Below are 26,666 nucleotides of genomic sequence, written 5' to 3'. Positions count from 1 at the left end.
TGTATCACACGAATTCATGTTTCATAATGCTCAAAAAAAAAAAAATCAGCTCATCTTCCCTCCTTTCCCAGGGCAGTATGAGAAGGCTGGTTGACACCCACCCACACCTATGTCACCAAGACAACAGGAACACTTTCCTCCCGCAGGAACACTCACACTATTCCAATGGTAGACCGAATAGTTCACAAAATTAGCATAAAATCATTTCAGAAAGAGCATGAATGCTGAAGGATCCAGCTAAGTACAGGCTGTAATTGCCATCTGTCATTAACACGTATGGTTTAGTAAAGGCACATTATATAAAAGCTGGAGAGGTGGGGGAGAGAACACGAACGGCAGAGTAACTCAGACTCAAGCTGGTGTAATTATGGGGGCTGCTCTGCAGTGATGAATCCACAGCACATACACAGCTAAAAATCACAACACTGGTAGCCTGACTTAGGTCTGACAGTCGAGAGTCCTTTATTCATGCCATTTCTCACATTCCAAAAATCTCTAATGGCAGATGTCCCTTTTTGGGCACCCAAAACCAGCAGATGCTCCAGGATCAACCCTACAGTGCCCACAGCCAGCAAAAGCCTCTCTCCTTCCTCAGGGCTCACTTCAAGCAGCAGCATTTCCTATGGCCACACTGTTACTGCTAATTCCTAACTGGTGTTAAGTGGACAAACGACTTCTGTCGCAAGGACTCTTCTAAACCAAGATGATAATATATATTTTCAGCCTCAGTTGTTCAGGAATCCAAGGACACAATTTGACTTGGATATCTCCAGAGTCATCTGTTAATCAAACATCACAGAAGAAATTTAGCCAAGACCCAGACAAGCGAGCTGTTGCCATTTTGTTCAGTGAGAGAAGATGGAAAACAAGCACTTACTGAAAAACAAAAAGAGCAGCTTTAATAGTTAACAAGATAGTACTGCAAAGGACAGCAAGACAGGCCACGTGAACATCCAAAACACAGCACAAACATTGAATGATGGAAAAATATGGTTGCATCTGCCACTTTGTCCTGCCAATGCTGTACATCTCACTCTCAATGAGAGCGTCTGGAAAATAACACAGGTTCCCAGTGTGGCAAGCTCAGGACACAAATGCTGTCCACCACCTCAATCCAAAAGCCAGAGATAACAACAACCCATTCCAAACTAACCTGGGAGTAGAAGGCTGAAGCTGTGCGTGGGCTGCGAACAAAGTCCATAAAGAAAGCCCCATCCTGAAGGCATCAGAGGAAGTAGGCCCATTAATGGCAACAGCAACAGGAACAGGGAGTTGAAGAAAAGCAAATACAAGGTTGTGCAAGTATGAAATGACCACAGAGAGAAAGTATGAGGAGAATGTAAATCCCAGACCCTGAAGGTCAGATGCAGCAGAATGCACAGCATCAGCAATTACTCACACACACCTTTACTTTCTCTCTCTGTAACAAGACATTGCTCTTCCTTGGCACAGATGCTTTCCCAAAATTTTTAAACCCACATTGATCAGAACCAATTGAAACTGCAGCCTTTCCTCCATACTTCAAAGGAGAAAGTCTTGAGCTCTGAAGTATGGGGACTTCCATCCCAAATACAAAACTGAAATACAGAAACCACAAGTGTAATGACAATATCCAAAGAATGACTGTTTTTTTTTTCTAATCTGTTAGACATTCAAATGATAAAGAAAAAGGAACTCTTTCCAGGAAGCACCCTCCTCCTCTTAAATGCAGGTCTGGTATGGTGCAAAGGAAAGGGAAGAAAAACTAATCACTAATATCCTTCCAACACTGTGTTTAATAGTTCATGCAAAATTAAACAGACACTGCCTGTGCTATGTTCCTGCCTACTTACAAACCCCAGTGAATTTATCCCCAGCTACAATTCAAAGATGTGTCAGGATTCTTTTATCACATAAGACAATGCAGTGGAACTTACCTAGATTTTCATTCCCTATTTGCAATCCTTTATTCTGCTCCCTTGGCAAAATATTTTTGTCTAGCCTGCAGTTAAGATGACACTTACCTTGGTACATACATATAAAACATTTTCTGGAACAAATCAATGCCAGGGTTACGTGACTGGCAACTTACATAGTGCAGGAACAGACCCATAAGGGCAAAGACTTCCTAAAGAGATCATGGCTCAAGGGAACTCACTGGGTTAAAACCACCAGTGTGTTGCCCAGTAACTGACTGAAGTAACCTGTCAATTCTACTCTGAAACAAAGTCAAATTAAGCCAGTGGCTCACTTTTAGTCTGGAATAACTCAAGCACTGAAGAGCATCCTAGAAAAACACTTGCTCCCTTGGCTGCTGGCAGAGCTCACAGCTGTGATAATTTGTCAGTCCTCTGGCTGTAAGTGTGTGGAAAGCCAGACCTCCCTGTGCAGAGGAGCCCTGCAGGGGCTGTGGCATGAGGCACACACTTGCTGCTGCTCCCAAGTGAGCACAATGCTGCCTGCCCGCTGGCATCTTTCCAACAGGCATAAGCCATCAATTAGGAGATTCCAATTGCTTGTCTCCTAGTCCCTGTGTGTAAATATTTACAGGAGTGTTTACTGCTGCAGCATGAAAGGCCTTCCACTGATAACAGACTCTTTCAGAGTTTCTAGTCAGTCTTCCAGAGAGGCTTTCGAACATTACTTTTAACACTACTCATGATGGCATTTTCTGGTAGCACAAAGTCTGCTAATTTGTCCCAGCACATTCCTGTGCTACTGCTAGGGAAGCCCACTTCATCTTTTTCCCCCTCTGCCGTGCGGAACAACTGGACACAGCACTGCTCTCTCCTGTATCTCATATGGAATTTTCACCAGGTTTACTGGTAAAAAGGGACATTTAAGATTTCTGCATTTAAAGAGAGAACCTGATTTTTCAAAATGGCAGAAGCATGCAAAGCCTGAATTATGATGTGGAAGTTTGCACACACATCTCAAGCCAGTTTGAGCACCCACTGTTTCTAGGCCTAGCACATCCTGCTCCAGACTCATCTGTGCTCTCCAAACACTAATACTACAAGTAAATGTCTAGTACTAAGATGATCACAGTTGCTCTACCACTTCAATTTCCAATATCTAGGTCTCCAGGGTAACACAATACTTGTTCCTGGTGGTGGCACAAAAGTGTGGATGTAGAAACGCTAGATGCTTAAAGAAAAACGCTGAAAGAAGTGGTTGATAGCAGTGAATTGAGAACTTCTTTGCAATATTTGAACTGTTGAAAACAAAGACAGGTCACATTTAAATCCTCTGTATTTATTCAGTTCCTTGTTACTTCTGTTGAAAGACCTTCATAACGCAGAAAAATAATAAAATATTTCTGGTTGGACTAGGAGGTGGAGCTCCTGCTCTCACAGGACAGTTGATAGAAAGGCTGAGGGATAGCACAGTCTTTTCTTCAAGAGTCTCAAGAGAGCTCCAGGAAGACCACTTTCTCCAGCCTGGAGTCCAGCCAGTGAAGGAATGACATCTAAATCACTTCTCAGGAACACACCCCCTCCTCTAAACAGAGGCAAGAAACTCAAGTTCCTGCTGTTAAAATCCCACTCAGTGTTCACACAGTCACAATCTAGAGGTTGATTTTGCTCTCCAAGACAGCCTGCACACAAATACACACAGCACTGTACTGCTATACCCAATAGTCAAGCCATGACTGAAATGAAATGTGCTACCAGCAAAGGAAATGCACTAATCAGCAAAAAGCACTTAGATCAGCAAAATGCTGAGATGGCATCCCAGGGATTCCATGTTATTGTCACACTTACAGAACTGAATTCCTCTGCCCTTGCACACAGAGGCCAGCACAGGAGCAGCCCGTACTGGACTAGAGCAAGATGTGGTATGATGTAGCCAAGTGCTCAGAGAAATACTCTTTGATTATTTGAGGAATTCTTATGTAGAAATAGCAGCTAGAGAAAGCCCAGAAGTCCTTACCTTCCGAGGGCTGTCCATATAGGTGGGCGTGATAGCAACGTTCCCACTCTCGGAAGGCTGGCCAGAGCTCTTCCCAGAAAGCATTGCTGCTTGCTGCTCCCCCAGTGTCCTAAAAGAAAAAGAAGGAATACAGAGTTTATTCAAATAGACTTTGTGTCAGCTTTTCCCCCTAAGGCAACTGTTGCAGGGGGGTACTGCTGTATTTTCAGGTATTTGCTTTCCCACACACTGAGGCACAGATCCAACACTCCTTATGTACCTTTTACCCCACACAAACAATATGGACCCTTGAACTCAATTTTATTATGCACGTGTATTACTAATTTAGCATAAAAAATATTAATATCTTACATATTTAACACAGCATGAGGCAAAGTTGCCTAAATGTGCTTTAGCCAGCCCAGGTGCAATATGCAGGAAGGATGTTCTAGGCTCTTCACACAGCCTGTAGACACTTACTTCTGACTGGCTTCCATCTGCAGCAGAGCTGAGAGTGCTGAGGTTCCTTTTTTCCCAATGGGAGGCCCAGACTGCTCCAGAGAGTGAGTGGGAATTGGACCAGCAATCTGCAAGCCTTTCATGGCAGACCCTTTCTAACAAAGAAAAAAATGGAAGCACAGACTTAGTCACGCTAGGCTTAACTAGTAAGCAAGAACACACCACCTCACGTCAGCAGGGCTTTATTGAGCACACTTTAAAGAGGGAGTCAAACCATTGGTAAACAAGAAGTGGAATAGCCAAGTGTCTTGTGTGGATGCTATTCTAAAAATAAAATGTTTGTTATTCTGAAAAAGGTGAATTTGCTTCAAAATAAATTTCCCCATTTACTGTGAGAATGGGAACAGGATTTAGTACACATTAGCCAGTTTCTCTTCAGCCTCTTGAAACTGTTTACCAAAAAAAAAAAATCACTCATATGTTACTCTTTTCCCAACCCTTCTCCTGAATCTCCAGCAGAGAACCAACCCAAGTTAACCTAGAAGTGACCAGCTTAACTACCTCGGAGTCCTTTGGATGAACTGTGTGCATCACAAGGCAGAGTGGTGCACCTGGCTAAGCCCACCTGCAGCACAAAGCACAGCACACCTGCACAGAGGAGGCAACAGGCTCCTGGGTAAGAGAAGACTGGCCGCAGTACAAAACAGAGCAGGGCCAGGCCTAGATAGTGCAGAAGAGCCTGGCTTGTCCCTGAGCCGGGTTCCAGCCACAGCAGCACGGGATGCTCATCCCAGGGAATTGCCTTTGAGCTGTTAACAAGCCCCAGTGTGTGAAAGCTGACACAGCACATGGGTCAGCAGTGTCCTTTAGGGCTGGATTATATGGACACAGGCACCGTGTCCCCGCTATGGGAGGGACCGGGGTGCCCCCGCTCAGGGAGGGACCGGGGGGTCCCCGCTATGGGAGGGACCGGGGTGCCCCCGCTATGGGAGGGACCGGGGTGCCCCCGCTCAGGGAGGGACCGGGGGGTCCCCGCTCAGGGAGGGACCGGGGGGGTCCCCGCTATGGGAGGGACCGGGGTGCCCCCGCTCAGGGAGGGACCGGGGTGCCCCCGCTCAGGGAGGGACCGGGGTGCTCCCGCTATGGGAGGGACCGGGGGGTCCCCGCTCAGGGAGGGACCGGGGGGTCCCCGCTATGGGAGGGACCGGGGTGCCCCCGCTCAGGGAGGGACCGGGGGGTCCCCGCTATGGGAGGGACCAGGGGGTCCCCGCTCAGGGAGGGACCGGGGTGCCCCCGCTCAGGCCTCATTCGCGGTTCAGGTCGCACCCAGCCCCAGCGGGGGCCGGGCACTCACTCGGATCATTCGATCGGAGCGGTGGCGGCGGCGGATGCGGTTCAAGCCCTCCACGAAGCGGATGAAGCCATCGAGGAGCTGCCACTCCTCCTCGTCCGAGCGGGGCTTGTCGCCGTACACGTCGCAGTGCGCCTCCCCCTCCATGATGCGCTTGGTGGCGCTGATGCAGGCAGGCAGCAGCAGGAACCGCGTCCTCCAGAACTTCAGCGACTCGATAAGGCTGCAGGAATGGGGAAGGCACGACAGAGTTCAGCAGTTTCCCGGGAAGGGTTTTCCAGAATCTAAAGTATTAATCTAATTGCTGCCCATTTCAGTGAGTGCAGAGACCACCTGAGACAGAACGAGCACACGTGCGTAGGAACGGTCAGCAATTTGAACGTCACTGGCAACAAGGCTCTCCTCAGAGTAATTGTCACACAGACATGCTTTATTTTCTGTAAAACATAGGCCCCGAAAGATTTTTCTCTAAAAATATGCAAGCAAAAGCAATTTTCAAGGTGCACATTAGCGTAGGAGGTATTTTGACTGAGACCTGAAAAGAAAAGATGATAAAGACTGGTTGTGTGGAGAAAAGATATCAAAAAAGCTATTGATACTAGTGGAGATATTCCACATTTCTGGTAAGCACTTGCTCCACAGCTTAGGAGTAGGACTGCAGTCAAGACCAGCACTCAAGAAAACCTGCAACAGCTTAAAAATAAATGGAAGTTTTGAGTCAGATCCAGAAATCAGTAAGAAGCCAAGAAAAGCATCTGTGTGGTACAAAATGCCATCTTATTTCTTTGCATTTGTAGCAGGGAAAAAAAAAGAAGTCCATGCTGAATTTTGAGACCAAGAGTCCGTATCAAAGGTCAGATAATGCAGCAACACAGACCAAGGTTCCCACAAGGCAACAGCTGCTGGGAGCTGGCAGGGAAAGCAGGCCAGATATTCTCCCTGGAGTACTGAGCATTCGTGGGTTGAACTTGATGATGAAATTTTAGGTCAAAAAGGAAAAGAGGCAATTAGGACACAGAACAGTCTGGATGGAAACAGAGCTCTCACCTAAAATCCTCTGAGCCAGCAGAGCAGATATACTGATCCAAGTAATTCCACTTATACTCTTCTAGTCTCTCATGGGAAAATTCTACCCAGCAAGAGACAAATTCAGAGTCAGAGTGTGAAGGGCACAAGCTGTAGGTATAGTTTATCTGAGCAGATTCATATGGATACCTAAAAGACCAAACACAAGCATTAATCTCAGTATAACTGATGCTGGTGCTTCTCTTCCTTCTCCAAAAAAGAAAGAAGGTGTTCTTCCAAGCAAGCAGAGAGCTGGAGAATAATGTTCATCTGAACACTGACAGCAAGCCTCTCAAGCAGAGAGATACTCACTTTGGCAGGTACCGTGTCACGGTAATTATTTTGTCTTTTAAGGTGACTTTGTGGAAAGTACGGCCCATGCTCAGCCAGTATTGATCTTCTTCCTCAGGTCTATTTCTTGACACAAGACCTAGTTGTAAAAAGCAAAACCTTTTCAGCTTACTGCAGTACTAAGAACTTCAGCTTACTGCAGTACTAATAACTTCAACAACAAACTGTGCCGATAGGAAGAGACTCCAGAACTGGAGTCCAGAAGTGGCCTTCTGAACTCAGCACAAAAAAAAAAAAAATCTATCTTTCAGGCCACATTTTTAGGGAGCAGTTGCACAAGGAGTCTTTTGCTCTTACAGTTAAGATTTGCTAATACCATAAGCAAAGAAGACCACTTGGGATTCATACACCACCCATTTAGAATTTCTCTGGGCATAACCACCAAAGAACAGCCAACATGAAGTGTTGAGCAACTGGTGGATTTGCCTAATTCAAGGTTTCTGGGACTGGCAGAAGGAAAGAGAAAAGTCTGACCTGTCAAGGCCAGATCACTCACCTCTGCTGTAGAGGGGACTGCTGCTGAGAGGGGGTGGCACGGCTGGGGCTGGCTTCTGTGGCTTGGATTGCACAATAATCTGATAGCCTTGCATGAGACGCTGACAAATAAACTCCTCAAACACCTGCTGGGCTGTCATCTGCACTCCTTCCTCATCCCTCCTGGACACAAAAGTTAAGCAGACTAGAATAAGGAAGCTGACCACACACCTATTCTTAGCTCTGCTCTGAACACCCGCCCGTGGGAGCAGCAGGGGAAAGGGGCACCTTCTGACACAGGGTGATTAACTGTTTGGCAACGTTTACTGCTGCCTTTGAAAGCACTTTGGCAACTGGTAACAAATTTGCCTGCAGCAGTTGTGAAACAAACTCTCCAAAGACAACTTTTTGAGTGCTTTGCAGGCAGCCTCAGGGCAGTTTGTACATGTTCAGGAGAGCTCAGAATGCCAGTGGGCAGCAGTGCTCCAGCATCTCCCACAGAGGGAAGTGGAGAGCAGGGAAGGATTAGAGGAACATTCCCGTTAGTGCAACTCCTGCTCTGGGCTTGGCCTTCCTACTGACATTCCTTTCAGGTGTTTCTTCATTAATCCCATTACTTCCTATGTATTTCAATCACCCTGATTAATACTTCAGGGTATTTTTTATTCCCATAAAGCAGCAACATGAGCAGGTCTTTTGATGACTTACAAGTTATAGAAAGACTAAAAAAAAGATTAAGATAATGAGACTGCTTCAGTAAAACAAAAAACCAAACTAACCCTATTAAAGAATAGTTACCAGAGACCTCCGAGACAAGCAGAGAAATTCTATTTGTCCAACTAATGCTTTTTCATCCAGATTCTTTAAACTAAATATCCTTTATAGTGAGTATAAGCATCTTAAATACTGTGTCCACATGCATTCGCTTCCAAAACACTTGCTACAAAGTAGATTAACAGAGATGATAGCTTGAGGTTGAATATTTTGATCAAAACACAACAGAAAAGAGACATAAAAAATTGTATCCAAACAATTTCTAACATAAAATCTATGGAGCACACCATTCTGTCAGGTGGGAACATCAGAAAAGGTCCAAAGCTATCACTGGGAAAAAAAAGAACAATGTAATTATTCTGCTGCTCTATTAGCAATGATCATTCACTTGTACAGGCTGCAGTGATCCTCTTCCATCACCTGCTCCTTAAGCACAGGACTGTAGAGAGGAGGTGCTGGCCAAACCTGTCAATGTCAGCCTCTGGCAGCAGGTCGTAGCAGCCCTCCGTGTAATCGTTCTGCAGGCTCTGGCGGTCGGGGAAGTAATCCGTGGTGAGAGGGAGGCAGGCTGGGGTTGTGAGGGATTTCCAGTCCACTCCAACTGTACAACAGAAGCCTGGCACTATGGGGGGAGCAGACAGCGTCAGAACTGCCTCGTTGTGTCATGGGGCACACAAGGGGGACACGTGCGGTCACCCATGGAAAAACAGGGTGCAGAGCAGGATGAAAGAAGTGCATGAAGAGGAGAGTTAAAAAGGATGAGAAATGAAAAACAGTTGGCATAAAGTCAACAAGGACAAAAAGGGGTGTGGAATGGGAAGGGGAAAAGAAAACAGGATGGGAAGAAGGGAGGGAGAGAGAGAGACAGAGTTTGTTAAACAATGCAGTGCACATGCTGATTCAATCCCATCATGCAAAAGGCATTCAAAGTTAATACATTTAATTTCCTCTTGATTGAAAGCTAGAGCTGACATAGCCACTGCTCTTCCAAAATTACAGCAAGTCAGGTGCAGTTACTGATTATTAATAAATAGATCAACATTCCAAGTCTGAACAAGAAAATCAGACCAGTCTTGCATCCTAGACAACTGCAGAAGGAGCTGGAGAGGAGGAGAGAAAGAATGACAGACCAGCCTCTTTCTGGAACAGTACAACAGCAGAATAGGGAATATTTCCACAGTTATAAAAACAGAAGATATATCCAGAGGGGTGGGAAGACCAGAAAAATAGTAACTTGGAAAGCAATCTTTTCCCACACCCTTTCCTAGAGTTATGCTGCAGTTTTGAGATTACAGGGATGTAAAACTAGACATTGGAAAGGAAAAGCTAACTAGATTATACCAAATCATCAGCTCACCACTGCATTACATTCTGACCCAATTCAAACAATCTGTATCACCTACTGATGCTTAGCTTCTTGTCACAGAGATCCTACAGGCAGAAATTATTTTACTATAGAAGTGTTAACACCAGTGGCAGAAACACTGCATAAGAAACTAACACAGGACCGGTTGCTACAAGGAAGATGCTTTCTTAAGCAGTGACACTCTTGTTTCTCTAGGAAGTGAAAGCAGATATTTCTCAGTGAATGGTACCAAATTCAAAAGCTGACTGTACTAATTCTACTTCAACAAGCTGGTACCAAACAAACTTTTCATACAGATACAGAGAGGCAGATACGAGTTCAGCAGCTTTAACTTTTTGCATAACAGTGTCTGGTAAGGAAAGAATTTCAGCTGTAACACAACAAACAGCTTCACATGTTCTTAAGAGCTACAGAACTGCAATCACAGTGAGACAGTACAGGCAGATCCTGCAAATTACTGCAGGCCAAAATAAACCACTGCCAAAAGCCAAAGAGGCTCCTCAGTTTCTTGCCTACCACCTCCTGATGCCTCTATAACTGTATATGCCCTTTCCCTCCCCATCTTCCCACCTATGCCAACTCTCTTCCAAACCTTTCTCCTGCTTACTTGGATCTGGAGAATTAGAGACAGCATCCTCCAAGGAATCCTTGTTCTGAGTTTTGAGGTTCACCCCTACAAGAAAGTAATGTGTTTTATTTTAAGCAGTGATGCACTTCTTTTGAACTTCAAATAAAAATAAATCAGAAGCATGATGATGTTTTAAGATACAGAATTTCTCTGCATGAAAAATCTCAGGGTTCTGCACAGCAGAAAAAAGCACTAAGCAAATTAATGAGGAAAAAATACATCTTGGATCAAACTTGAACATCTCACTAGAAGCGCTCACTAACTAAAACACAAACAAAATTCTCCTCCCCAAAATAGTGAAACATCTTGAAAAGTAGATGCTATAAGCTCCTATAAACAGCTGGCACGGCACATGAGAGAAAAAGAGCTAATAAGGAGACAGGAAAAACTGCTGCCTTTAAAGCCATTTAACAAAATTTCAGTAAGCCTCCAAGCATTTAAAATGAGCTATTGTTTAAAACTAGCTTGGGTAGATTTACCCGGGAAATTGGTATCAACACCATAGCTGTTCCCCTGCAAGAGGAAGGGCGGATATCTGCTATGTGATGATGCCATAACCCGCGGGGGAGCCGGCTCGGAGTGGCATTCGCCTTTCACCAGCTCCTCCTGCCATCTGCCATCCACACCGGGAACTGCAACAGCATTTACTTCTCTGAGCCACCACCTCCATCTGCGGGGCAAGAGCGACAACACCCCCGAGGGAACCCCAAGGCAAATAGATGGGGTTATTTTTCACTCTGAAGCCTGTGATGCACCAAACAATGCTGCAGGCAGCGGAGGAGAATCTCAGGGAGAAACTGCATTTTTGGAAATTCAAAAAAAACCACAACTGCCCCCTAACTGCTTAATTTCATACGTGACTCAAACTATAAGGGAGAACTCTCAGTCCCAGAGTGGCTCCTCTAGATAGGGGAGAGTCAACAGACACAAAGAAATTCTGTAAAATGGAAGCATGTTTACTGTCAGGACATGCTCTACATTTACAATGTGCAAACTGCGTCCAGCTGAAATGCAGTATAGCAATTGCAAGAACAAACTGAGCCTATCTGGAAGCCAGAAAATACTAAAAATGTAAAGCAAGAAAATTAAATGTAATCAGATGAAATCCACAGAAGGAAGCAACAGAAAATAATTTTTAATGTAACTATGTGAATGCAAGATGAGGCACAAGAAAATTGGGTCTGCTAACTTCTTTGTGGCTCTGCAAGGCATAAGGGAAAACTAAACTGGCCTAATCCAGTGTAACTCAGAAGGGCAAATTTATTCTCAAAAGAAAAATCTTTAAATTGGTTTTGAGAAAAGAACATAAGTCTTGAATGCTGTAGTCCACAAGTTCAACTTTTTTCCATGTGCCAAGTTAAAATGTATGTCCACAAAAGCATAGGGTACGGTCATAACAAAACAGACAACACAGCAGAATTGCATGTTGTTCCATTTACAGGGCTGAAAAGAAATGTTGAGAATTTCCACTAATTCAGGTGTCTGGGCCAGTTAAAGAAGATAGAGGTAATCTCCAAGTGGAAGTACAGACACGTCTTCTCTCTAAAGGATAACAGCTTAAGGCAATTCCATCAAGAAAAAAAAAAAGGCTTCTGGACACCAGTGCATATTTAGTTATTTTTTGTGTCTGAACATCACTGCTTTGTTATTATGGAACTCAGTTACTGCCTGAGAGCTTATTATCAGTAAACAATGAGCAAAGTTCTATAATAAACTTTATAAAATACAACTAGAGAAGTAGAGAAACATTAAACAAAACCAAACTAAAACCAACAGAGCAACTAATATGCACCAAGAAGTCCAAGTAAGTGCCCTAGCAGAACACTGTTATCCCATTCTCAATTCCTCCTGCTTTGCAGGGCCTGTGCCCCAGGTGTGCCAGAGTCCTGCCCCCCCTCAGCTCTCCCAGCCCCCCGCCCGGTACCTGCTCTGGGGCCAGCCCCCAGCCCATTCCCGTAATCCTCCGCCCCACCGAAGCTCAGGAAGGAGCCGCTGTCCCCCGGATGCCGAGAGCTGCCGTGTCTGCAGAGAAACAAAGCAGCCTGTTTTGTACAACCTTCCTCACTCGGGCCGTTCCCTGCTGTCAGCAAATGCAACAAGCCCCCAGCCCCTCTGCCCCAGCCCCTCGTCCCTCAGCGATGCTGGCAGAGATGGAACAGCACAAGGGAGCACAGACAAGGCTGTGACAGCATTCACATCCATCCATGCTGTTTGTTCCCTGTCTCCATCAATAACCAAAGCACTGCCTCTGCAGGCCAGCAAAGAACCAGCTACTCGTGTCCCCTCAGGAGAGAAATAAAGCTTAGCTGGTTATCTACAGACCTGATTTCACGCTCTATAAACCCAACATTCAAGACTGAGCAATAGCTCACCTGCCAGTTGCCTCATGGTAAGCCAGCTCCAGCAGCTCCGCAGAGGAATGTGTCAAATCCTGCTGCCCACTGCCCTGCATTTCTGCCATATTCTGCCGGGTTTGGTGATGGATCTGGATAGCTTCTCCTGAGGGACCTACACAGTTACAATTGGATCACCACATCTGCACTGGCTCCTCAGCTCCTTGTAGCCTTCTTTTGCCAACAGCATAGGCAACGAGAGCTAATGGACATTAAGTAAGCATGTTCACAAAATATTCAGAGCCTGGAACCTCTGCCATCTCCTCTGAAGCAAGCGAAGCAAAATATTTTTTAAAACATTTTGGAGGGCCTGCTTACAAGGCATTTAACAATTACGCGAACAATTCAGCATCAGAAAATCCACCCAAACGGTAGTTAAAATTCCCTTCAACAGGGAATCAATCGCTCAGGACCTGCTGCTGCTCGTTTGCAGAGGATCGCTCAGGCCCCTACACTCATTTGTGCACTTTAATACACCAGAGTCCTCGGTGGCTCTCCTGCTGCGCTAATCCCGGACGAGGGCAAATCCCAGGGGCGGGGAGGCGCGCCGCGAGGCGGCTCACCCACGGGGAAGGTGTGCATCCAGCGGCGGCGGTTGGACGTCAGCTTCATGGGCATGCGGGACGGGGCGAAGGGGTTGATGAGGGCGCGCTGGGGCGCGAACCCCCCCGGGCGCACGTGCAGCAGGGACTCGGCGCTGCCCACGTGGAACCGGCCCGGAGCGCTGGAGTCGCGCTGCTGAGACTCCAGCACGTTCTCGAGGAAATCTGCAAAACACGCCCGAGCCGGTGAGAGATCCCGCGGGAGCCCAGAGCCAGAGAATTAACTGCCGTGGGTAAGGGGAAATAAGGAAACCTCAAAAATAAGCAGGCAGAGAAGCTGAAAGCCATTCCTCTCCAGCCGGGAAGTTACAATGTAAACAAGAACCCAGATAAGAAAAAGCATTATCCTGTCCACCATTACAGCACTGCTGCCAACTGTAAACTTCTAAATGATTCCGTAAAGAAACCACTTGCTAAACCAATTATGAAGAACTACTCAGGATGATTCTCTTTGAGAATTCTTGAGGAATCAAAAGATTGACATAAACTTCATGAAGAGTACCAAAGACACAGTAGAAGCCACAGCTGAGCCTTGTACACATGCCTTTTCTGTAACATTCAGATCTGAGCACTGAAATCAGGGGCTACTCCCAGAAGACATATCAGTTAGTTGTCACTATTCAGTGTAGAACAGAAGTGCAGTTATTTAGAAAGAGAGGAAAATATACCAGACAGATAAGTAGCAATTACTCTGCCCAACAAGTGGCAATCCCAAAGAGAAGGGTGTCATTCACCATTCCATATTGTCAAATACAACATGTGAAAAACCTTAGTTTGTTGGACTCTTCTCTCTCTGCCAGTTCTAATCCACACATATCCTCACCCTGCTGAGCACCTTCAGCTGAGTCACACAACTATCCTTCAAATTAAAGGGGTAACAGAAATAGCAAAGAAAGAAAAGAGTTGTATTTACTAACAGCAGGGGAAAACATGAATGGTAGATGTGATGGCAAGTACACTGTGTGAGAGCAGCTCCCCACCAGTAACTGCAATTCCTGTGACAGAATAAATATGGTAGCAGTCTCATACAGCATGGCATGAAAAAAACATGAAAAGCCCTCAGGGACAGAATTTTATAGAAGATGAAGTGGTTGCAGGAGGAATACAATTTACCTAGAAAAGAGCTGGGATTGTGAAAGATACTGTATACTGCCTGAGAACAAAATTAAATTGGAAAGGAAGAACAGGGGAGTACCAGCACTGCTAACACACTGAGACAGCTCAGCAGTACATTGTCAAAAGGAAGGATCCAGAAAGTGAGTCTTAATGACAACAAATCCCCACAGAGAAATGTTATAAGCAGGGTCCCCCAGGGCTCACTGCTAAGGTCAGTTCCCATTTGACAGATTATAGGTGACCTGGATAATACATGTTCCTGTGTATGTCCACACTTGCAGGCAGGCACAGGAGAAAAGGCAAGTACTAAAGAAGGCAATAGGCAAGGGAAAAGAGCAAATTAGTGTCAGGACACTTCTATTTAGGACAAGCCATTAAAAAAAAAGCAATGAAATCGGACAAGGATGACAAAGGGAGAATGCACAGCCAGCTGCAGCCGGAGCTTTGGAAAAGCTGTGCCAGGAGCGTAAATACAAGCACCATCTCCACCGTGCTGGCCTGGCAGTGGCCAACACAAACTTCTCCCTTCTCTCCCCACCAAGGGCACCTTCCCACCTGCCCCAGGCTGACCTCTGGTGCTGGTATAGCCCAAGGAGCTGCTGACTTCACACTGGTGCAGGTGAGGCCGTGGGATCATCAGGATGTTGGAGATCTTGCCCAGAGAGCTGTCGTCAGAAGCCTGGCTCCTCACCTCCTCTGGGGGCAGCGTGCGGCTCTGCAGGGAGGGGCTGCACGACACATCGTAGGAGCTGGAGCTCTTCCTCGTGCGGCTTTCCCTCTCCCTCGCTGACCTGCTGAGAGGGATGCCCAGGGACAGCAAGGACAGATTAATCCCCAGGTTATCAGGGGCCTGGGACAGGCCCAACTCATGCAAAAGACTCGATGCTCAGCCTGTGAACTCAAGAAGAGCATTACAGAGAAGCCATCGTTTTATTTTTTTTTTTTGACTGCTTGGGTAATTTATACTTCTGTGCATCACACAACACAACAAGAACACTGCAACAATTCCAGCACAAGGGCTGTGAAAGGGGCTACTCACCTCCCTCTGCAATCCTACAGACACCACACCAACCTGGTAAAGATGTGGCCTGGTAGACACAAGATCTGCCAGGAACATGCAGCTATAGGGAAACTGCTTGGAATTATGAACTATATAAACTTTCAGCATGGGTTCCTAGAGGCTGCTCAAATTAACATATTAACAAGTGAGTCCACATGCTCTGAGTTAGGCAATAATACTGAAAGAAGCAAAGTAAAAAAGGTACTTCAAAGCAAGCTTGTCAAACCCATATTTCTGGAAAAGCACTGAAATTTATAGTTTATTCAATTAATTTGGTGAGGACCTGAGAACAATCAGCCTTTCTCCTCCAACAAAAGGACATAGAATAGTTGAGAACCTGCACCCAGCTTTTCTGCTTCTTCTCTCATTCAAATAGGCATCATTTCCAGGGAGGATTCCTCATTACTCTGTTCACTAATTACTAAGCAGTGCATCAAACAATCTATTTCTTCAACTCTGTGCAAGTTTAACGTGCAAATATTTTCTTAACCCCCTTGAAAAACCTGCTAGGAAGACTAGCTTTATTCCACTTCAAACAAAACTAAAGATTTAAGGGAAAAATATATTTATGCCTTTTCCTAGACCCCACATACTATTTTAGAAGTAAAATACCAGACAACCAGTCATGAAGATCAGGTACAGATGAAGCTTTTTGTTCAACTGGGAGCATGTGAAGGCCAATTCTCCTTGTATTTCTCCAAGCATTTTATGTATCAAGCACACGTAACGTGGCTACTCCAGAACCAGTGCACTCCCAAGCCTCTCACCTGAAAGTGGTACAGCGCTGGGCTCTGGCTGGGCCTGGCAGCCTGAACACCTGGGCATCGTAGCCATCGTAATCTACCTGGATAGGCAAGGCATTCTCAGCATCCTTTGGAGTTCCTAATGCTGAAATAAAAATCATACAGCACTGGAATGTCTTTTAAGAATGTTCAAGATCTGCAAGTCAGAGTATCCACCTCTCAGCCCTAAGGAAAGTATCCATCCCAAAAGAAATCCCTAAGTGTCATGAGCAGCGCAGCTGGAGCAGCTCAGTTACCAAAGTTGGTGCCTCTGAACCAGGCTGGCTGAGGCCATAATGTCTTTCCCCCATACATCCTGAACACTACATGAATAATTGCCAAGAAATTAACTGGCACATGCACATTAGCATCCCAAGTAACAGATGCAGGAAATACTCAAAGACAGGTTCAATGGTTTCCTGTAACAATTGTCCCTTCCTTGTGCTGAAGTGTCATTGCGTTACTGCAGCTGCTTGTTAGTATGGGAGTCAGTGGGACAGATCATTCCAGAACAGAATTACTTACAGGCATCACGATTATTTTTTGCTTTCTCCGTCAGTGGCTGGAGGGTCCAAAAAACAAAAAAACAAAACAAAAAAAAAAAAAAAAAAAAACAAACAAAAAAAAAAAAGAGAGAGCAACAGAAAATACAGAGGGAAGGGAATCAGTCATCATGTTCTAAGGAAACATCCCCACTGGTGACCAAGCAGACAAAGTTTAGCTTTGTGAGACTCAGTGAGGCCACCAGACAACTTCAGAAATACTAAATACTGATACCTGGTCACAAACCTTGTGAACAACAATTCTCAACACCTTTCTTCCTCCCCATAGAGTTCTTTGTCACATAATTAAACTAATTATTATGGTGGCTTAAACGTTTTTCACCCAGTTTCATCTAGAAAGAAAAGACCTACAAACTAGTCCCTCATTCACAATCCCTACAAAAAACCTTGCAGCTTTGCTTTCACAGTCTTTTAACACAGAAACTTGGTTCCAGCTGATAGAATACTTGTGATGCTTGACTGAGAGGAGGTATTGGACAAGCTAGTAAGAAAATACAAATCAGAAAGATTCCCACCTTCCTTCCTGCCAGCTTGATCCGTGGAGTGAAGCTGTTACACAGGAGTTGGCTTTTGGACGTGTAGAAACTGAAAGAAAAAAAGTAGTGTGGCTTTAAGAACTCAGCAAAGTTGGTTTGCTACACAGTAAACAGACTAGGAACCTGAGTCAGCTATTGGACTGAGAAAATGGGATACCTTTCTGTGCATAAAAAGAAGCATGGGAAACACTGAGGGATGGTTGAGAGAAGCTACTCTTTGTCTATAAAGACAGGGCTTTGACACTTGTACAGCCTCAGCCTGGACACTTCCTAATATGCTTAACACCTGCATTGCCCAGTTCATGTTCTCTTTCTACAGAAAGACATACATTTCCACCGTGCCATTTACACAGCTCCTTCTTATTTACACAACCAGAGTGATTCCCACCAGCTGTTTGAAAGCCCTGTCATTTCTTTAGGTTGCATTAATGCCCAGAGTAATGTAATATATCCTTTGCTTCACAAGGAAAGCAGACGAGGTAAACAGTGAAAGGAGAAAGGGAATTCACAAGATTATGAAGAGTAAAGCAAAGCATAAGACTTCAGCAAAAGCTGATGGAATTCACTTACCTATGATTTATCCAGTGTGGGATATTGTAGTCATCACCCATTCTTGAGTCACCAGGGCCACAGCGATTATGGAGCTGTAAGAGTATATGAGAAGCAGCTAACTGTATCCAGCCAGTCACAAAATGAGTAACATTTGTAGCAGGAACAGAGAAGGGAAAGCAGCCTTACCTTAAAGAGTGGTACAGCATGCAAGGGTTGCTCTCCCATGCACACCAAATCCACACCTATCCCTGTAAACAGACAACAGTAGAGTTCAGCTATTGACCAAGTAGGATATGCTAGGACAAAATAGATCATGAATTTGAAGTGAAGACCCAATATGTATTCACATCATAAGAGGCAATAATACTGAAAATGGTAGATAACTGTCCCATGGTATGGTTACAAACCAACAGCACCTGTGGGGATAAAAGAAATTATTTTTCTAAACTAATGCAATTCGTGCAAGATTATCCTTTAAGAGAAAGGTTTGCAAAGACAGGTGAAGTTCCCTATCACAAACAAAAGAAACCAACGGCCCGTAAGTACTCTGAAAGTCTGCTCATTTCAATATGAAGTGCAGACACAAGTCTTGCAGCTGAAACCCTTCCTCCCAGAGCACACAGCATACAGTAAATACTTTTCCCAGCCCTCCCCAGATCCGTTTGCCTGCAGAGAGGCTGCAGGCACAGTTCTTTACCGTTGTCAATCATGCGCTGCTTGGTGAGGATCATGAGGAGCCGATCCACCTCGAACACCCCCACGCCAGGGGTGATCACCACCGACATCTGCCCCGTGCGGTCGAAGTTGCGGTTGATGTAATGCTTGTCAAACACTGCACACAGAATGCAGCAAAACTTTCAAAATGTTTCTTTTCAGAGCAAGGCAGGCGACCACCTAATATTCCCCTCCTCTTCACAGGGTAAAGAAATCCACAGCCATTTATTGGCAGCTGATTTAATGGCTCTTCCCCTGTGTATTTTTACCCATTGCTTGTAACTTACCATTGAATGAAAGATTTATAGCTTCCAGGTAGTTGCCTTGTGCTGAGGTAGAATTGTAACCTGGAGGAAAGCTCTCTGGAAAAGTATTCAGAAAGGGGAAAAAAAATCATCATTCCCCTATATTAGCTTTATATAATTAAAAAAAAACCCAAAAAATACATCTGTGCTAATACTATTAGTTCAAAAATTACAGGCAAAATTGATGTTAAGTTCCACAGAAAGACCAAGGCAAATTGCCCAGGCAGGAGAACACTAAATAGCATGACACCAGACTCCAACTGAAACTGTAGAGTTTACTAACAAGCTTGGAAAAAAAAAAAAAAAAAAAAAAAAAAAAGCAGGGAAAGAAGAATTCATGTACCTGCTTGCTCGAGTCGTACCAACACAGGATACTGGATGAAAAGTTTTTTAATGGTCACAAGCAAGGAGGTCCACTCTTCCCGCCTCTCATTCTGAACTACGACTCTAGGGAAAACACAACCTGATGAGGCCCATGAAAGGAAGCAATGAGGGAAAGTGAGAAGGGATGAACAGACTATAAAGAAATACACAAAAGGGTGCATCAGGTTGCACATACACTGTGGGACAAGAGGTGAACAGAACCGTGAGGAAAACATACTTGTAAAAATCTTCATAAAATCTTCCCTCATGATCCTGCCGAATCGATGCACGATGTGTTTCAGGAAACTCATCTGAAATGGAAAGAAAAGCACATCTTATTCATGCTCTTGTGTAGAAATGACTCATCTTTTCCAGCAAGAAGCTGTTATTTCCATTTAAAGTAAACAAACACAAAACTCCAAAAAGCCCCCAATAAGCCAACAAAAAACCTAAGTACTTGGAGAAGTATCAGACCTCCTACACAATATAAAAACTGCTTTTAAACCAATATGACAGCTTGAGTATGATGAGAAAAATTTGCAACATTTCTCTATGTAAGGTTTTCACTGCAGTACTTTCATAACAATGGCTGTGTACCTACTGTGCTTGATAGAGAATACTTTGAACATGGCAATTAAAAAAAAAAGAGAAAAAAATCCCTGTCAGCCTGTGACCAGCTTTCAAGAGATGAGATAGGTTTAAAAATGGAAACATGAAAATAGAGAATTTGCATACCTATAGATTTTGCTTCATAAAATGTTCTTGAAAATAGAACCACTGTCACTTCATGGCTGCAGTTCTTCTCCTGTCCAGGAAAAACAAATGAAAAAAGAAAACTTTAAAAGTCACACTAGGTAGAAAGTTGTGTATATACACATAGAGTAACAGCCTCTGCTCCCTCACACCTAGAAACAAAGGCAGCTAACAAAACCTAGACTGTTGCATTAATGGATCTGCATGAGTGCTCCATCTGCCTCTCTGAAATAACAAAATGGTCTGTCCTGCAGATTCTGTGCTGCTTGGCTTTATCACATTTACCAGGAGCACTCTCCACTAGTCTATAAAGAAGCTCCTCTCCATAGCTAGCAAGATTTTTGTTAAGAAAACAGACAGCTGACACAGTTTGTTTATACCCATAGCAATTTGATATTCTGATGTGTAACTGTTCAGAGAGATGCCCCTAATAATTCCAGAAAAATAAAAAATTAAAACTGAACTGAATCAAGTATTTACCTTCCATTTTGTGAAGAGGTCAGCAAGGAAACCATTCACAGCTTTCTCAAAGTACAGATCCCCTGCAAAACAAAAATCTCCCAAGCATCAGAAAACAATAGTTACTTCAACTATGGGGCATATCTAACCCTAAGATTCTACAACAATTATAGTTATTAAGATTCAAACATCTGGGTGCATAATAAAGGGCAGTATCACTAAGATAAGATAATAAAATTATTAAAAAGCATGACTGTTTTATGACAAGATTAAAAAGCATCATTTTTTCAGAGGATGTAAACATGACTCTTACTGCCAGAAGGATCTTTAATTCATTTTTCCAACACATTTTCAGCACGCTGGGAAAGCATCTGTACTGTCTTTTAGGCATAGAATGTACAACTGATCCCCTGCCAGATCTGACTTGAATAGTTGCCCAGTTCCATATGCCTAAACACATGGTCAAAGGAAGTGGCAAGAGGTTTGCTAAAAAATTAAGCCAGGAAAAAAAATAGCATGACACAGAAGTGAGTCATTCTTAATGCCTAAAGTTGTAATACTTCCAGCTGAAGTTACCAACTTCAAGCTGGGCTAAGGCAGGTTTCACTTCCTCAGTGAGCCAATGTCAAGAAAAATCTAAAACATCAAGGTCCTCTTTGCACAGGACTTCCACACATTTCTGGCTTCAGGATTCACAAACTTGCACCTGCCTTCATCACCCAACATGCCCATATCCATAGAAACCTTTCCAACGCTCACAGTGATTTTGTGGTTGAGGTAATGGCACCCAGGCTCTACAGAGACAGGAAAAGGATGGCACAGTCAGGGACAGAAATGGGCACTTCAAGGAAAGACCTAAGCAAAGACCACAACACACCCTGGAACACTGCTTATGCCAAAGCCAGGATATTTAATTTGCTGGTAGTGGCAGCAAAAAATAGCAGAGGAAGTTTTCTAGTAGGGGCAGAAAGGACAGCTGCTACCATCCAGTCACAGGCAGGTCAGTTACCTACATACCATAAATATCAAAATCCCACATTTCACAGCTCATCTGGATAAAAATATAAACCATGGCAGAAGTGGAGCGGAAGACCACCTGCAAAGGAATGCAAGACCTTATTTAAAACCAGGCGCATTCATTAGAAGGCCCAAATGAAGAAGTTAACTACACAGCAACTTAGACAACTGTGGTCCTTGCATCACAGGGCACTTCCCCTCTAACAAGTCATTCCTAGTGCTGCCAGCACAGCAGAGCTGAAGTTTAATGATTCATTGTCCTGAACTTATTGCTATTCTTCACCTTACAATACAGCCAATTCCAGCGCTCCATACAAATCTGCAGGCAAGATAGAATTACACAAATCTTGGAAAGGAAAGGAAGGGAAAAGCTGCTTTCCCCATTTCCTGAACTCTTACCCGGGTGTCTTCACTGATGTATCCACAAGTGACTTTCTCACTTTTTACCCACAGTTCTCCTGCCTGGGCTCTGGAAGAAAAGAAGTGCAGAATATTTGAATACAAAGCTTAGAGAAGCAGTATTTGAGCAAGTAAGAGATGTACCAAAATCTGCACTCAAGGATGACTTATTTGGTTAAAACCTGATGTTTAACCCAAAATATGTCAAACAGCCATTTCTCTCTGCATCTGCACATTTCCTTGTCCATGTGTCACCCCAAAAGCAACTGAAGTAATCCCCTCTTTACTATTAATACATGTTGGGAAGGGGGAGTAAATATTCTGAGAGATAAAAAGAAAATCATTTGGCCTTCATCAGAGGCCACAAGTGTAGCTGGTTGCCCTACTATTAGTTTCTTTTACCCCAAATCAGATAGAAGCCTTCCCCTACCCCATGGTGCAGACAGAAACCTGTAGATGAGTAAGGAACAATGAAACATGAAGGATTTTTCAGAGAAGAGCTCCAGTTGGAGATCTTAAAACTCATAAAGTTAAAGCAATAAGTAACAGTAAGCCTGCAGACAAGGCACTGACCTGATACCTGCAAATTCGACTTTTTGGGTGACATATGCACATGTGCTGACCTAGGAAAGAAGAGTTACATATGTTAGAAGAAGAGCAGGCTCAGAGTGAGAAGAAAAATGTGCATAAAAACCACCTGCACTCAAACATGATTTTTACGACAGAAGTCACAAAATCCATTCTGTGTAGTTACTACTAATAGCTCAGCCTACAGAACCCCTGTAAGAGACAACAGAAAATCACTTTTAACACAGCTGAACTCTAACTGGGATCATTTGCCTAATTTACTGTACTCAGAGGAGCCGAAGACTGCACTTCAGAGATTCAGGCAGAAGATAATCTAATAGCTGCTTATTAAGTGGTACTCTCAGAGAGGGACACTTCAGCATACTTCTACTTGAAAAACATTTGGATTCAATTCCTTCCAAATGCAGTAAATCATTAAAATTCAGAACATAAGCAAAAAAACCCCTCTCAACAGCATTTTCAATGCCCAAGGCAGTAATCAGCATTATAGCACTGGAGTAGGAAATGATGGGATTTGTTTCTCCACAACACATTTACATCCATTTCTCCAATTCTGATGTGCCACTAACAGCACAAGATCCTCAGTAGCTGCTGGCACTGTCTTTGTCTTTGGTTCTCTGCATTTTGTAAAGCACTTCTTTTCTTTCACAGCAAGTAAAATCCAAGGCTCATGACCTGCACACTGCCCAAGGGCAGCAGGGCCTTACCAAACTCTTCTTCAGTCGCCACATATCCCCACGGCCAATATATTGATCTTTAAATGTCAGCTCCACCAAGTCCAAGGTCACCTCCTGGAAAATGGATGAAAAACACTGCTTAGATTTTACTGGTTGATTTAAGTAGGGCTCACCAATCTGTTCACTTAATAACCAAATGTTACAAGAAGGGCCATTCAAAATCAAGTCAATATCCCTAAAACTGCAAGACAAAGGGAAAGCCCATACAAATAAATATCAAAGTTGTGCATGTACCTCAACTACTGTTACTGCAAAATATTGCACAATGTGACCAGAAAAAGCCCAAGAACTAAATCTGTACTACAAGTCTCAGTGCAGTTTGGAAGCTGAATTAAGACAAATTGCTGCCATTGTTCATGACATTAAGGAAGCCTCATTTCCTGCAGATTTTTGTCTTGTACAGAATGTAAATTCTGACTGCAGCTCTTTTAATAGTTGGGATATTTACAGGAAATGCCCCTCTACAAGAGGCTCTGTAGTATCATGTAATGCAAATCCAGACCATGGCTCTTCTTTTGACTAGGCCACTTTCCGTTTTTCTTTACTGTGCCTGGTTCTCATGAATTTCTGAAATTTAAAAATATGTGAAATGTCTACATTTCTAGAGTTCAAAAAGAGAGCAGAGATGTTAGGGAGAGAAGAAACATATAACAAACCAACAAATAATTCAAAAGTCTAAGGCTCATTTTCTTAACAAAGAAGACTAAATAATAGCCTTTCAACAGACTTTCAAAAAAAAAAAAAAGCTGTTTTTTTCCCAGACTACTATAGATGGAAAGTCACAGGGCTCTGATTTGAGTCAAGTGATGGAATGGATGGAAACAAGTGGCAAAACCACACACCTTTGGGTCAACAACATTGACATGGACATCCTGGTAGGGCCGCAGGCGGAACACTTGTGCAACTGTCTGATCCACACTGATCGTTTCTGCCATGAGAACGGGAGAGGACAGCAGAGGAGTGAATGTCCCCAGCAGGCTTCAAGTGGTTTATAGGCACAAAACCAACACAGTGAGACTATCATGTAACACAAATTTCAGGCTAAAAAGCCAAGTTGGTTTAAATCATACTCACATTGCTCAAACAAAGGCGGATTTAGAATTAACTGCCCATTTTCTGTTAAAATTCTAATCCTTCCCTTGCTAAACAGACAAAGCATTGGTTTTCTTATGAAGTTAAAGTACACACATTAGCCAATCACTGGTACAGCCCAGTCATGTCACTCTTCCTATGATTTTACTGTACGTAAGTCTAGAGTTTTACCTTTCTGCAAATCTTCCTTAAGTGACTTCACTTGTAGAAGCAGGGGACTAGCATGGACAAGAAAAAAAAAGGTAGACAAGTTGAGATACCAACAGTCTCTGTGGCAAATGACACACTCAAAACTGTTTAGTAACATGGACCAGAGGATAAGCTAAAGAGAAACATTAGTATTTTCAAGAAAGCTTCATACACCATCCTCTCCACCTGTCTCTGTCTTGTTCTTCACACTCTTCATAATTACAAGGTACTCTTGAGGCAAAGATGATGCTACAAATGGGAAATCAGGTCACACAAGAACTTCTCAGATCTTCACACAAGTGTACTGCTGCTTTTCAGATACAGGCTGAAGGATAAACAGGTTCATACAAGGCCACAAAAATTTAATTTTGTCTAGGATATACTGCAGGATAGGAGAATAATCCTTAGGTAACAGCAGATCTAGGAAGAGGATACAGACATTGTCAATTCTACAGTCAAGTGTTACTTGGCCTATGGAAGATCAGCAAACTAACACAAAACAAAAAAGAATTCCATAAATTTTTAAGGAAGCACTCTTGGTAAAGTTAACCTCTTTACTTCTCTTCAGGCAGAAAAAAAATCATGGCAACATCCTGAAGCAAAGTTACATCAGCCCTAAGAGCTTCTCACTCTAGAAACCACTACCCATGAACAGATCATTTCAGTGCTTCAACCTCACTGATACCACCAAAGAGAATTCACCTGTATTCATCATTGGGATGTGCAATTTCCACAACATCTCCCAGCTTGATTTGAAGAAACACTTTAGGATTCACCACCAGTTCATCATCTACAAGACATAAATGAATGAGGGCAGTGAACACAGACACCTGCATATTTGCATACAGCAGCTCAGCATGCATAAATACACCAAACCAAGATGAACAAATCAGCAAAATGCTTTCTATTCACTACACGTCAGGGTCTCTACCCAGCTGCTTCAGATCAGCCACTCTTGGAGGCACAAACAATTCAGAAAACAGAACTTTCACAAAACAAGTGTTCAGCAAAAGACTGTGCCTTGTTTAGGCAATCAGAATCATCTTCCATACTTTTCATACAACAAACACCAGTGGGAATGCAGACAGCTTGTTGAGAGAGAATCTCAACAAGATTTATCAACGTGCTCTAAAATCTAGAAGTAGGGAGCAATCCAATCAGTGGCACTGTTATTAGTGCTCAGAAACACATCTATGTGCAGTCATAAGTCACTGACATATATGTCACTCATTAGAGTGACTGAGACACCAGATTAAGAGAAAAGTGTTGCAACAAAAGGGGAGGAAGTAAAAATAAGCCATTTTATTTTTAGATACAATCTTGGTCTCTTCCAATAAACATTAATTTATTTTGCTGTATCCTGTTATTAGAAAGTTTTCCCAACTCTGGCTGGCAATACTGCTTGTTACATTGGAGTTCCATCTTCACTCTTTTGTTAAAAAGATCACTAAAACTACTGCTTTCAATTAAGTGGCTGCTGGTCTCACACTTAAGAACAAGGAGATACTGACCACTGCCTCCAAACCCCTTCTTATGTATGACGAGCTTGTACACCTTGTTGGTTCTCATCTTGAGCTCCAGTTCCTCTCAGATGCTTCGTGCCAAGACGGTCAAAGTCATCTTGCATATCTAACACAGAAACGAAAGCAAGCACAGATCTCTTGTAAATGCAAAACATTTTGTATGTTCTGCCCGTGAACACAGCACGTTGTCCCGGCCGATTTCACCACAGCGCGGCAGAGTTGCACCCAGTAGAGCGGAGTGCGAGGCAGCTACAGGTACAAGGACAGAGGGATCTAAAAGTGTGCTTTTCAAGTAGAGATTAAAGAGTTGGGCTTGCAGATGTGCTTGGTAAAAAGTCAATTACCGAGATACAGAGTCGTGATGGGAAAAGAAAAAAAAAACATATACCAAAAACTTGTTAAAACAAACTGTCTAGCCTGGAACTGATGCGGGTCTGGAAAGCAGCGCCGCCTGGTGCTGCGAGCCGGCAGAGCCGCACCGGGGACGCCACAAAGAGCAGAGCCCGAGCGGAGAGCAGGCAAACCCGAGCAGTTACAGCCCGCTACCGTGCCTGCAGTCATCAA

At 43.7% G+C, this 26,666-nt stretch overlaps 1 protein-coding gene across 11 annotated transcripts in view; it reads right to left on the bottom strand.

The window, feature by feature from the left end:
• The window catches only part of DEPDC5 (DEP domain containing 5, GATOR1 subcomplex subunit), a 38,674-nt gene extending 12,437 nt beyond the window's left edge, over positions 1–26,237 (bottom strand). For 2 of the 11 annotated variants that reach the window (XM_062504426.1, XM_062504430.1), the window contains exons 1-32: positions 26,091–26,237; positions 25,282–25,369; positions 24,562–24,608; positions 24,141–24,226; positions 23,269–23,352; positions 22,547–22,596; positions 21,974–22,043; positions 21,575–21,653; positions 20,579–20,640; positions 20,081–20,150; positions 19,584–19,656; positions 19,326–19,429; positions 18,965–19,039; positions 18,661–18,795; positions 18,150–18,211; positions 17,982–18,055; positions 17,391–17,460; positions 16,838–16,874; positions 16,298–16,418; positions 15,041–15,264; positions 13,316–13,519; positions 12,732–12,867; positions 12,284–12,381; positions 10,339–10,404; positions 8,831–9,014; positions 7,614–7,774; positions 7,079–7,196; positions 6,749–6,916; positions 5,705–5,924; positions 4,372–4,505; positions 3,913–4,021; positions 1,154–1,216 (exon numbers count right to left, since the gene is read on the bottom strand). In XM_062504426.1, the coding sequence (XP_062360410.1) occupies positions 1,154–1,216; positions 3,913–4,021; positions 4,372–4,505; positions 5,705–5,924; positions 6,749–6,916; positions 7,079–7,196; positions 7,614–7,774; positions 8,831–9,014; positions 10,339–10,404; positions 12,284–12,381; positions 12,732–12,867; positions 13,316–13,519; positions 15,041–15,264; positions 16,298–16,418; positions 16,838–16,874; positions 17,391–17,460; positions 17,982–18,055; positions 18,150–18,211; positions 18,661–18,795; positions 18,965–19,039; positions 19,326–19,429; positions 19,584–19,656; positions 20,081–20,150; positions 20,579–20,640; positions 21,575–21,653; positions 21,974–22,043; positions 22,547–22,596; positions 23,269–23,352; positions 24,141–24,226; positions 24,562–24,608; positions 25,282–25,369; positions 26,091–26,148 (3,330 nt within the window). In that variant the 5' untranslated portion in view covers positions 26,149–26,237. The remainder of the gene's footprint in view (positions 1–1,153; positions 1,217–3,912; positions 4,022–4,371; positions 4,506–5,704; positions 5,925–6,748; positions 6,917–7,078; positions 7,197–7,613; positions 7,775–8,830; positions 9,015–10,338; positions 10,405–12,283; positions 12,382–12,731; positions 12,868–13,315; positions 13,520–15,040; positions 15,265–16,297; positions 16,419–16,837; positions 16,875–17,390; positions 17,461–17,981; positions 18,056–18,149; positions 18,212–18,660; positions 18,796–18,964; positions 19,040–19,325; positions 19,430–19,583; positions 19,657–20,080; positions 20,151–20,578; positions 20,641–21,574; positions 21,654–21,973; positions 22,044–22,546; positions 22,597–23,268; positions 23,353–24,140; positions 24,227–24,561; positions 24,609–25,281; positions 25,370–26,090) is intronic. The other 9 variants (XM_062504428.1, XM_062504427.1, XM_062504429.1 and 6 more) reach the window with 9 other exon arrangements.
• Between the last annotated feature and the right edge of the window lie 429 nt (positions 26,238–26,666).

Source organism: Cinclus cinclus, chromosome 17 (genome assembly GCF_963662255.1).
Source record: "Cinclus cinclus chromosome 17, bCinCin1.1, whole genome shotgun sequence".
Taxonomy (NCBI): domain Eukaryota; kingdom Metazoa; phylum Chordata; class Aves; order Passeriformes; family Cinclidae; genus Cinclus; species Cinclus cinclus.
Note: the sequence above shows the minus strand (reverse complement) of the source record. Positions and strands in the feature narration are given on the sequence as shown.